This window comes from Mastomys coucha, unplaced genomic scaffold, assembly GCF_008632895.1.
Source record: "Mastomys coucha isolate ucsf_1 unplaced genomic scaffold, UCSF_Mcou_1 pScaffold7, whole genome shotgun sequence".
Classification (NCBI taxonomy): Eukaryota; Metazoa; Chordata; class Mammalia; order Rodentia; family Muridae; genus Mastomys; species Mastomys coucha.
The window spans coordinates 58631219-58644388 of NW_022196913.1; the positions used below are offsets into that span (position 1 = coordinate 58631219).

At 45.0% G+C, this 13170-nt stretch overlaps 1 protein-coding gene across 1 annotated transcript in view; it reads left to right on the top strand.

Annotated features, from left to right (window-relative positions):
- Sfxn1 (sideroflexin 1) overlaps positions 1 to 13170 on the top strand; it is a 38640-nt gene that overhangs the window by 18595 nt on the left and 6875 nt on the right. The window contains exons 3-8 of the mRNA XM_031358376.1: positions 708 to 878; positions 1885 to 1983; positions 3452 to 3527; positions 4076 to 4161; positions 4978 to 5105; positions 7835 to 7884. Of these exons, the coding sequence (XP_031214236.1) occupies positions 708 to 878; positions 1885 to 1983; positions 3452 to 3527; positions 4076 to 4161; positions 4978 to 5105; positions 7835 to 7884 (610 nt within the window). The remainder of the gene's footprint in view (positions 1 to 707; positions 879 to 1884; positions 1984 to 3451; positions 3528 to 4075; positions 4162 to 4977; positions 5106 to 7834; positions 7885 to 13170) is intronic.

Consider the following 13170-nt stretch of genomic DNA (forward strand, 5'->3'; position numbering starts at 1 on the left):
AAAAAAAAAAAAAAAAAAAGACCATGGCTAGTGAATGTCAGATTTGGTGTTGTTCATTAAACACCTAGGAAGACTGTATGCCCAGATGTTGCCAGTGGCAAACAGTAGATAAGCTCTGAGCAATTTCATAGCTCCACTAAATTGGAATACTTTCTAAATTTCTGACAATGAGTATTTCATTGGTGACAAAATATGACAGATTTTGTACCAAGCCCTTTATTTGCACCAAAGGGTCCCTAACCTGTTCGCCAACTACAGGCACTCAGTAGCCTTGAGTGCCATAATGTTGGTCTGACTGGCTAAAAATGGTTCAGTTTGCCAAATTCAGATGGCACTTTTAATATGTCATTTAAAACAATGAATATCTTCAAGTTGAGCACTCCTCGGTGGACATGTTACTTTCTGTGATTTTCCAAATTATGGATAATTGAGATGAGTGGGTTTGAGGAGTTTGCTGCCGCCATTTTTGTTCTTATGTTCTAGGCTGTGAGTGTGGGTCAGGGATAGAGCGCATGCTCGGTACGTGCGAGGCTCTGGGTTCAATCCCTAGCACCCAAAACATAAATATTTAAGAAAACAACAATTACAACCCACTCTCTGACAGGCTTGCCAGATCCCATAGGCATAGTAAAGTCTCAAAAGCCGTGTAGTTCATGGTCAGCAACGCCCAGGGAGCAGTTGCTGAACCAATTCTTATCATCTTCTAGACAAGGAATCGTTCCTGCCGGCCTCACGGAAAATGAGCTGTGGAGAGCAAAGTATGCGTATGATTCAGCCTTCCATCCTGACACGGGCGAGAAGATGACTCTGATAGGAAGAATGTCCGCTCAGGTCCCGATGAACATGACCATCACGGGCTGCATGATGACCTTCTACCGGTACGTTACTGCAGGGTGCGCATCACGTGTTAGTCGATGCGCTATTGCAGTCATTTCAAGAACATTTTAGTATGAGTTCTACTGAAAGTCACAGTGATTATGTTAACAAGAAGGATGAATTCATCCCCACAGTATGTCAGACCCCATAAATAGTCAGTAAAAAAATAAAAGAAGAAAAAGGTTGGGGGAGATGAAGCTTTGAGAAAAAGGGCTTGCCACCAAGCCTGAACACATGGTTCAATTCCTGGGAACCACTTAGTGGATGGAGTGAGCCAAATTGTCATAGGCCTTCCTCTGACCTCCACATGCATACGTGCACACATGCATACAAAATAAATAAAAATTCAAATTAAAAACTTTAAAATAAGAATTGGACACGTGACAGCTGGAAATAAGGTGGAAGTGGGTAGAACGGCTCACCCCTGGAACCACGGCTCTCGGGAGGCTAAGACAGGATTTTGATTGTGAGACCAGTCTATCGATACAGCTAACATCTGTCTCAAACTAACAAGAACAACAACAAAAGTAACTACTGAGGTAAGATGAGGCAGTGTTGCTTTCATATGAAGAATGCTACCATTTCATCTTCACTTCGGCTCTGAGCAAATGTTGCGGCTCTCTTCAGCAGCCTTTAGCATGGTGTATGTAAACAAATACCCGTTTTATCTGGCCTCTGCATCAGCTCCTGCCTCCTGGCTCCTGCCTTAAGTTCCTGCCCTGACTTCATTCAATGGTGGACTATGATGTGGAAGTCTAAGCTGAATAAACCCTTTTCTCCCCACCAGTGACTTTTAGTCATGATGTTCACCACAACAATAGAAACCCAAAGACAGGGGCCTTGTGAGCTTGAAGATAAAGAAACAGAGTGTCAAGGTAGACGCTCTGTGGACCTACATCAGCAGCCCAGGCTATCTCCTTGCATAGTGTCTTTCCTGGCTGGTACTTGATGGTTAACATCTCTTTATGTACCGAGGGATGCTCACTGATGACAACTCTGCTGTTTTAGGACCACCCCAGCTGTGCTCTTCTGGCAGTGGATAAACCAGTCCTTCAATGCCGTGGTCAACTACACCAACAGAAGCGGTGACGCTCCCCTCACTGTGAAGTAAGGCTATGGGGCTGACTCGTCCTCCATGAGCCCCTGCTTCTTATGTAGCGATGCACTTACACACATGGCTTGCTCATGCAACGTCTCTCCTCTCTCTTTGTCTGATGTTGCCCTGCCTTCTCTGACGTCATTTGTGTTATTCCTTGTATAATGCTACCTCTTATACCCCAAGCTCAGGGTCTTGCAGAATGCCGACCAGGCAGCCCTCTAGCCTGCCTCTGTTAAATAATTCTCCTCTGGACTGCATGAGTCAAAGCCACCAGTCTTGAAACAAAATGAAGGGGCTTTGCAGTTGCGTGACCTTTCTAGACGCTTTGCTTTAAAAAGCACCTCATTTCCAGGGTCCAAAGAAAGCAATGAGCTTATGAATTTGTCTCCTGTTTAAGAAGATTGGGTGGAGGGTGTGGGATGGGGACAAGCTAAGATTGAATAAATAAAATACAGATATCGCTTGCACAATATTTGAAAGAGAAATCATTTTTCTGTGTATTTTTGAAAATTGCCTTTGACTCCTTCTACTTTGATATCATCAAACAAAGCAAAGGACACAGAAACCTGACACCTGGTGGTGGTTCTTACAATGCACAGAATGGTTCAGGCTCGGCTGCACATTAGAGATAAGCTTGGACACTTTACATACCATGAGGTAACATTGTAAGAATGCAGAGGTGCACTTTGCTTTCTGTGTGTAGATTAACATTTGGAGTAATAATATTGTTCTGTGCAAATGTGCCCCAGACCCTGAGCCCGGAGGCTTTCCTGTGTCCGTGGCTTTCCACACTCACAGGCACTCCCACATCCGTGTCTTTCCACACTCACAGGCACTCCCACATCCATGGCTTTCCACACTCACAGGCACTCCCACATCCATGGCTTTCCACACTCACAGGCACTCCCACATCCATGGCTTTCCACACTCACAGGCACTCCCACATCCATGGCTTTCCACACTCACAGGCACTCCCACATCCATGGCTTTCCACACTCACAGGCACTCCCACATCCATGGCTTTCCACACTCACAGGCACTCCCACATCTGTGGCTTTCCACACTCACAGGCACTCCCACATCCATGGCTTTCCACAATCACAAGCATCCATGGCTTTCCACACTCACAGGCACTCCCACATCCGTGGCTTTCCACACTCACAGGCACTCCCACATCCATGGCTTTCCACACTCACAGGCACTCCCACATCCGTGGCTTTCCCTCTCAGTTCTGTTCCTTCCTCACCTTCCATGTGTGCCTCATCTGCATGTCGGCTCATTTGGGGTTGTAACCCATTTTCAGGGATGTGTTTGCTTTGTCTCTGGATGTTCACACTGATGGAGTGACCCCAGATTTTGCTCTGCAGACTCTCGGTTTCTTGTCACTTCACTTCTGTCTCCCCAGTTTCTTCGGGTCATCTGTTCATGATCCCTGATGTGTACCTGGCATTTACACAGTGTCTTTATTCTTTTCAGTGAGCTGGGAACAGCTTATGTTTCTGCGACCACCGGCGCTGTGGCGACGGCCCTTGGACTCAACGCCTTAACCAAGGTGCTTTAGCTTTATTCCCATGGTAAAGCGTCTCAACCTGTTCTCACCTGTCGCTCTGGGTGCCTCTGCCATTTCTCAGGAGTTCCAGCTTGCTTGTAGCCATCTTCAACCACATATTTTAATTCTATCTTGAGGTGGATGGGGGAAGGGCTGTATCTAGTAGCATCATCCAAGACTGGTCTGTTCCCGGCTCGGAGGATTAACTATTAAATGCCTTTCTCTAAAAAGCCCTCCAGAGAGTGGGAGTTGGGGGATGTGCCTTGAAGAGGTAGAGCTAGCATCTAAAATCAGAGTTTTGGAATTTGAGGACTCTAAAGTCCATGTACTTTCAGCACACCTAAACTAAGCTATCGAAGTGTCTGAGATGGATACATTGTCTCTGTATGTCCTTGCCAGGGATACAGAAATACTTCTAAGCCAAGAGTTTGAGGGCCTCTTGGCCTGGCTCTACCCAGCCAGCACTGCAGTGTTTTTAGAAGGACATAAGCCTTTCCATTCAGCCGTCCAGGAAAAGTAAGAAAATGCTTCTGGGATTATCTTTTCTACAGCGTGTCTCACCACTGATAGGACGTTTTGTTCCCTTCGCTGCTGTAGCTGCTGCTAACTGCATTAACATCCCGCTGATGAGACAAAGGTAAGCTGAACAAATGTGCCTGACAATAGAGTCTAGAAAGGAAATGAATTCTGAGCTCTGCTTTGAAATACTCTGGAATGAGGATTAAAAGGGCGACAAGCCCTTTCAGTTCGTACTTGCTGAAGTTGTCCTAAAATGGCCAAGAGGCTTAAGATGCATAGCCTTCCTATTTCAAAGGCGTGTCTCTAGCCAACACCCTCTGCAAAGAGAGAATTCTATAAGATGGAGACCAGGGAGAAAACCAAACATTTCTTGAGTTTTCCTTAGAATTTCCTTATGCAGCTTAAGTTGATTTCAGTCTCTTAGGATGGGTAGAAATAAAAGGAGAAAAAAAAGAGTGAGCATTTTAGATGGATAACAAAAACCAAAGCAATAACAGGAGTTGGGCTCGCCACGTTAGGAATCGTAGCTAATGAATATCCAGTAGGGCTGTGTTGCAATGACTTCAATGCTTGAGTTCGCTCAAAAGACGCTATGTACTGTATCTATTTCTGATTTAGAAAGTTGTTCAAATCTGTATATGAACATAGAAATTAACCTCACCTTTGAGCTGGCATATCCACCTCTCAAATCGTATCATTATTGGAAAGGTACATCCTTTGGGATAAAAAAGAGTACTTGTGTTATTTTCCCTTCGTGTCTATCACGGGTGGCTTGAACCTGTTCATGATATTTAAAAATAGGCTTATCAGTGCCAAAAATGACACTTGAGTGGGAAACTGGATGAAGGAGGCACTTGATCTCTCTCAACAGAGTCCTTCAGGATGCTCCCTAGAGGCATCTGTGAACCCCCTTTGTGTGTGTTTTATCCTTCAGGGAACTCAAGGTTGGTATTCCTGTCACTGATGAAAATGGTACTCGCTTGGGAGAGTCGACCAATGCAGCAAAGCAAGCCATCACACAGGTGGTCATCTCCAGGATCCTCATGGCAGCCCCGGGCATGGGTGAGTGAGCTTGGTGGTCCTGCCTTGTAGTTCATACCAAGCTTCTATGTGGCGGTAAACAGAACAGCAAACACAATTCCCCTTTGTGAAATTACCTTCTAATGGTGGAGCCAGGACTGACTACGTAAGTAAAATAATGTACTACAAATGGGACATCCTTTACTGAAATGCTTGGGGCTTTCAGAAGTGTCCCAGATATAGGATTTGTTTAGGTTTGGGAACATTTACACATATATAACAAGCTTTCTTGAGGATAAGGCCCAAAGTTAAATTTGAAGTTTATCGATGATTCATATACATCTTGTACATGTGGCCTAAAAATAATTTCATGCAATGTTGCTGATGGTTTCATAATCTTGTAGGTGTGCATCCCAACTGATGTGTCATGTGACTTGAAAGTGGCTGATTGTTCCTTTTGGTTCTCAACAAGTTTCTGATTTGGGAATATTTCAGAGCTGAGAGCTAAGGAAAGGGGATGGTAGGGATAGAAGATGCATGACGGGCAGGCAAGGGACCAGGTAGACATGGTGAGTCAGAGGTAGAGTGAGCATCAACAGGGAGGCAGGAGCTTGCCATTTGTGTGGGAGGCATTCTGTAAAGGCAGGTACTGCTGGAGAAGAGAGGGGGTTTTAAAAGACCTCAAAGACTGGAGTCAACTTCTGGGGCCAACACTGGGGTTGTGTACTGGGGCCTTCCAAGCTCTGAGCAATAGAGGACCATGCCCAGTTTTGAACATGGTCATTATGTGAACCTGGTGCTGTGTGAGTCTGGGTTAAAATGGTGCTGCAGAGGTGAGTGGAAACTGTTCAGGAGGCTGTCTCTGTGCCACAGGCAGCAAGCAGTGGTCACACTGAGGGCAGCTTTTAGAAAATGTGTGCCTGACTGCTAGTCTGGTATTTATATGGTGTGGGGTCAGCATGCACTGAGAAAACATCTGTATCATATTAAGACCCTTTGAGGATCTCCTGACTACCCAGTGGGCTGCTCAGAGGGCTAAGAAAAGGTTCTCAGACACTTAGAATCACATGGCCTGGGAGTGATCGAATTCTCTGCAAGATAAACAAGGGAAGAGAAGAGGAGCCATGTGCTTGAACTTCTTCACCTAAGCTGGGTGTGATGAATAGGGGATGCTCTCACAGGAAACATGTCTGTCAGCTGCTGCCGGGTTTGCATGCTGATATTTCGACTGCTGTCACATAATGCACTGAGCTGGCTTGTTTGAATGAGTAACAAGAGTTGAAGAAACATGCAGGAAGTAAAACTGAGGAGTTTTTGCAGTTGGCCCTGTGTGTGTGCAGCTCAGCATCCAAAGAGCCAACCAGCCTTCACCAAGGAAAAGTCTTGGGTATTGAACACACTCAGGCTTTCTTGTTATCCCTCAAGGATATAATGTAACTCTTTGCACATCATTTCTGTTATACTGTGTGCTGCAAGTCACCTAGAGACGATCCCTGCTATGAAGGCTGAGTATCCGTGCACTTTGTACCCATAAAGAGTCCTGGATCCAGTCCTCTGCAGATACCGAGAGACAAGCAATACTGCATTTCAGCTAACTAGGGGAGATGGCCTTTGTCTAACTGAACGGAAGAAGCCCTCTGTATTCTAGTGGGATGCCAGTGCGGTCTGTGATGGTATCTAGGAAACTGCAGCCCTGCAAACATACAGAGACTCCATTGAGTCCAAGACCAGCATGCTTGTCACTGCCACAGAGAAGACTATGAGCTCCAGCACACCTCCGGAGCCCATGTCCAGACTTCCTGAAAACAGCATTGTGCCTCAGCTTCCCCTCAGCTCCAGCTCCGCATTTGCTTTGGTTGAGTCTTTCCTGTTTTGGAGTCATCCCAGAGTCAGCCAGCTCCGTGCCCATGCTTCCAGAAGCTTGGATATTTTCCACACTGTTTCATCCCCATAGAAGACCCAGTCTCTCTGTACCATTGACATCTACGAGAGTCATGGGCGTACAGAAATAGTCAGCGTGCCTTAAACTGATAAAGGCTCTGAGCTAATGAACTGGTGCTGCCTCCCACAATACACCCAGGTTAATGTAATGGTCCCCATTTCACAAGTGGGAAAACAGAAAACTCAGGCTCTGAGAAATTGGGTAAGTTTTCCAGGATCCCCAGCTGGCAAAGTGCCTCAAATGTCCTAAGCAGTTTTTATCTGAGCCAAGCAGGACCCTTCCAACTGCCTTCCCTGCATGGTAGACACCCAAAGAAAATGGCATTTATTTTGCCAACAAAGAAGCAAAAACATTCCCGGTGTCTAGTAGTGTGAATTTAAGGCAAAAAGTATTTATTTTTATTTATGTATATGTTGTATGTATGCTACAAGCATGCAATTATGTGTGTAGAGGCTAAAGATTTTGGCAACCTAAAGATACAGGCAATTTGTGAGTGGCCGGGCCAGGGTGGGTGCTGGGAAGGAAATGAAGTCCTCTTTGAGAGCTGCACACATCTTCACCACTTAGCCATCTCTAAGCCCCCATTCCCTTCCTTAGTATTATTTCTGTTGGATAAATCTGTGAGGCATGCTGGGATAATTCATCTTGCATCTGGTGTATAACAATTAGTAAACCCAAATTTAATCATTTAAAGATTTCTCAAGTAGATTTCATTTTGCCAATGCAAAATTAAACTAAAAGGGACACAGTTTTCTATCAGATTGTTTTGCGGAAATTCATTAAAAACAGGCAGTAAGTGCAGACTTAAGTGGCCCTGTCTTTATTACAGCCATCCCTCCATTTATCATGAACACCTTGGAGAAGAAAGCCTTTTTGAAGGTAAGACGGGTTCTTCTGCTGTCATTTTATGAGTCCTTTTCTTTCTTTTCTCTGTTTCTTTGTTTGTTTGTCTGTTTATCTGGTTTTTGAGACAGAGTTTCTCTACATAGTCCTGGCTGTCCTGGAACTCACTACGTAGACCAGGCTAACTTTGATCTCACAGAGATTTACCTACAAGTGCCTTCCGAGTGCTGGGGTTAATTAAAGGTGTGTACCACCACACCCGGTTGTGAGTCCTTTTCGGTACTCTTTAGACTTAACACTGAACAGAGTGACTTGAGTAACTGAGTGCCCGTGCTTACCTACCAGGCCAAAGTTACCTGGTGTGGCTGGCGAGAAATGAAGCCAGGCTTGGGCTGGAGCAGCCTCAGCAAGACTGAGGCTGTGACAAGTTTATTGAGCGCAACCAGGCTTTGTATACCTTCGTCAGAAACAGATTAATGTCTAAACTGTCCTGTCCAGCTTCCATGCTTCCTTGCCTCCTAAAGGAACGTACAGAGAAACACAGTGCTTCACTGCCTGAAGGCACACAGTGCCCCAGGAGCCTCGGACTCTAACCTGCAAACCCTATACTATAGTACATGAGCCCCTCCCCCCCACCACCAACTTTCTGGTTTCCTACACATTTCCTTAGAAAGTTACAAAGTTGCTTCCAAGTGACAGTTTGAAGGCCAGTTTCCCTTAAAAAGTTACAAAGTTGCTTCTGAGATCGTCTCTCCACTATGCTGGAGTGATGCTATCTACCCAGTCATCTGCTGCATGCCTGCCTTGCTGGGTAAAAACTGGGAAGATGGCAGAGACTTTGGAATGTGCGAAGTTACATCGGAAATGGAAAGACCTAGCCGGGTGGTGGTGGCGCATGCCTTTAATCCCAGCACTTGGGAGGCAGAGGCAGGTGGATTTCTGAGTTCGAGGCCAGCCTGGTCTACAGAGTGAGTTCCAGGACAGCCAGGGCTACACAGAGAAACCCTGTCTCGAAAAATCAAAAAAACAAAAACAAAAAACAAAAAAAGAAATGGAAAGACCTGGAGAGGTAGCTTCATGGATAATTGAGTGTAGTATTTCTCTTTGGTAGTCGTATCTGAACGTTTATTAATCTGTCGACTGTTTGCCCCGGTGGCCTGGAAATATCTCACAAGGAAGTGTGAATTGCTGGGCACCCTTTCTATGTCCTCCAGATTGTGTTTCAGAGGTTCAGGGATTCGCCCAGTTGGGATGGCTTTCATATTATGCTGTGTGTGTGAAGACATACTCAGGAGCAGAGGTCCTGGCCCTCCCTTGGAGGGGCAGGTGAGCAGAGCAAGCAGCTCCCTTGGGGTGGACCATTTGAGTCTTAGTAGCACAACTGTGAAAACAAGGGAGTGCTGTGCATAAAAGTTCAGGAAAGGGATGCTGGCTCAGACCAGGTGTTTCTGGGTGAGATCATTATCATATTCATAGATCCATGTACTCCATTTGAGCACCTAGGGAAAGGATGCTTCATAAACACTTTGTCTGTCTAAGCCAAGAAAACACACTGTAAAGAGACAATGTGAGCACCTTCCCCTTAAGGGAAGGGACTCTCAGCCGCGTTCCCAGAACCTCTGGGGACTTGGAGAATCAAAACCCCTAAGCTATACTCTCTGAAACATCAAGGCTCTGTCACTCTAACGTGGCAATGTGCAGTAGTGTCAGAGTCACTGGGTACTGACAAAATGTCTCTTCGCTCTTGGAGCATTGTCAGAGGAAATCCTCCTGCTTCTCCGGGAAGCCGTACCCGGGAGGCTGCTGGCGGCCTTAGCCTCCAGCTAACAAAAAAGGTAAAAGCAGTAACTCCTACTTCAGCAGTGAGCCTGTGAGCACAGCAGTGGACCCCTTAGGTCCCAGTTACCCAGAGTCACCCACAGTCCAGAAATACTAAATGGAAAATTCCATCAATTAGCAATGCATGTTTGAAATCTCGAACCTTTCTGAATAGTCTTCTGCCTCTTGTCTAGAGTGTAAATTGGCCTCTTGTGCAGGGGACCATGCTGTTCACATTATCTGCCTGTTGGGTACTCGGCAGCCATCTCTCTGCTCATGTCAGCTGCCATGGTTTCATAGTGCTTGCTTCTGAGTATCCCTTAATTATTCAATAACGGCCCCAAAGGGCAGGTAGTGATCCTGGCAATTTCATTATACTATGTTGTAATAATTCTTATTCTTAGAACTAATAATTGTGTGATTAGCTACTGCCAATATTGTTATTATTAGCTCAGTATCTCTGATTTATGTTAAATGTGATCATAGGAGACTATGGTATGTTCTGGGCTTGGCACTGTCCAAAGTTCCAGGCAACCTCTTGGGGGCTTGAGTGAGGGAAGTTGACATCTAGGAAAAAATGAAGTTGTGTCTTCTCTTGACATTTAACCTACTTCAATAAATTATTATTTTGAAGATACATGAAAAGATGTCACTAGAGTCTTTTTCTAGTACAAAGTTTAGGAACGGTTCTCTTTGATAGTTTATATTAGCTGACATAAAACTTATCTATAAGTTACTGAATGATGGCATCATTTACAGTTTGCCAATCAGAAATCCCCATAGCTTTCAGATAATCTAAAAAAAAAAAAAAAAAATCCATGTGCCCTCGTCTGTGGGTCTCTGCTTGAGGTACAGGAACAGGTTCGGACTCTGAGGGAGTGGGGTGCTGAGGCAACCTCCTGACAGATCCACACAGCAGATGTGGAGTCAGGGTCCTGATCTCTCGATCTGGGAAGGCACCAGATCTTCATCATCTGCACTGAGAACATGCATTGACCCAATCATCCTCGTAGCCTGTGTGGTCCTATCTTATTGGCACAGACAGATAAGTCTAAAAGTAACAGAGAATCAAGACCATATTTAAAAAGGCAACTATCCCATCCTGCAAAAGGCTGGTGAGAACAACCTTTAAGAGCAAGAGGTTAAGACTGCTCTTGTTGAGGACTCCAGGAGATACAATGCCCTCTTCTGACCTCTAGAGGCATCTGTACTCATGTACATATACCCATATACAGGCACACACAGACATGATTAAAAATCTATCTATCTATCTATCTATCTATCTATCTATCTATCTATAATTTATATATTGTCATCTCTGTTCTTTTTGTTTTCTTTTTTTGGCATATAAAAGTAGCAGTTCTTGCAAGAAAAGAATAGTCAATGCTAGCCTGACCTATAGACCATGGTGATCATGATTTTGTGTCACTATGGAAGTTTGCAGGCTCTCTTCAATAGCTTTCCTGGAATTACCCCACACCCAGTTAGTGGTAAACACCTATGGTTCAGTTATATAGGGTTACCCACAGTCCAAACATATTAAACGGGAGACTCCACAGACAATGCATAATGCACAGCTTGACGGTGGTGTACAAGCTGAAAATCTCATCCCTTTTAGGAAGGACATTATTCAGAAGAGTCTGACTCCAGCCGAGGACACAGAGCATGTTGGCTACGGATGTTATCTGATCCATGGCTCAGAATTACATCCGTTCATAAGAAAGTTTGCATCTTTTTGATGGAGGACAAATGGCCATGAGACATGAAGTCATTTCTTTGCTATTCCAATTCACTCATGCCTTTGAACTCTTAAGGTCTCCGTGTTGGAATGGTTACCATGGTAACCCTAAACTTACCACGGAAGACACTGGACAGAAGATCTAGTTAGTCATATTGCACACTTCTTTGGCTGTGATAGACAAAGTTCCTGGTTGTCTATATCCTGACAATTTCTTACATGAAAGACATTAGATGAAACAAGCACTCCGCTCACCAGGGCCACACTGTCCACACATGGTTCACACCGCCCAACACTTCTACATACTTAAAAAAACATACGTGTCGTGGTCATCCCACCTCACTCTTTAATTTTTAAAAATGTATTGTATATGTATACAATATTACGTATTGAATATGTACGCGATATTATATATTGTATATGTATATGTGGGGTGGGCACACATGTGGAGGCCTGAGGGCAGCTTTTTGGAGTTGCTTCTTTTTCCATGTTTAGGTCGGCTCCTGGGCTTGAACTCAGGTTGTCAGGCTTATACAACAAGCGTCTTCACCCACCGAGCCATCGCTGCCCTTTGTAGTGTGTGGCATGACTCGTGACCACACCCTTCTGTAATTTGGAAGTATCCCACCTCACTTATTCTTACTCCAAAGCCCTCCGTCATAATCCCCAGAGGGGCCCCTGGATTTGGAATCCTGGTGGCAAGATAGTTCCAGATCATTCCATGAGCCTCCGTAGCAGTGAGTCTGGTTGTATTTCCAAGGGAATGTGCTGCTTTGAAACCATCAAAGCCAAGTGTTCTTGAAAGAACCACACGTACGCAGCACTCCCTAGTTCAAAGTTGACCCACACATACCCACCACTCCCAAGTTCAAGGGTGAAGTTCTACTTAGATATTATCTTTGCACTTGGGGCTTGTTTAATAATGTGACCATTATGCAAGCATACACTAGGGCAGAGCATCAGAGTTCCTGTTTGGAGCCTGAAGCATTTTCTCATCGTTTTTGGAAATGCAGATTTTTCTGTGATGACCAAACTCCTCTACCAATGTGAAACCGAATTGAACATTCTCAGCTTTTTAAACAATTCTCAGGGAACATTCAGCATGACTCATCCTCCCCCACATCTTTTCCTTTTCCAAGTGGAAAGCTAGGAAAACAAACCAGCTAAGGGCTAGTGACTCACCAAAATCCCTACAGCTAACCAAAAGTTCACTGCCTAAATTACAATGTGTCCTTGAACAGTTGTCTTGAAGGGTAGCCCTCAGTCGCCTGGTACTTTTCATTGGGAGTAAAACTGATAGGTTTGAGTTCCCGATGCCATCCTTAGGGCTTTTCACTCTGGATCTTTTATGTTTCTCTATTAACAGACTGCTGTGTGTGCTCGGTAGCTGTTTGGGATTGTTTGCTAATGGACATGAGTGTGACGTTCTTCATTTAGCCATAGACAATATTTAGTCTTGGGACCTTTGCTGGATGCCTGTGTAAAGCAGTGTCTGGTAATAGAATCACAGACATAGAAATCAGAAAAGCAGGGCCAGAGGGCACAGCACAGGGTGACTTCAGCTTGGGGCAGCAAAGAAGGCAGAGGAGCTGTGTCTGGCATAGATTCACGGAGGACCGGTGGGTGGCATGTGTCCAGTAGAAGCTTAGTCAGTGGTGGCACACGCCTTTAATCCCACACTTGGAAAGCAGAGGCAGATGGATTTCTGAGTTCGAGGCCAGCCTGGTCTACAGAGTGAGTTCCAGGACAGTCGGGGCTACACAGAG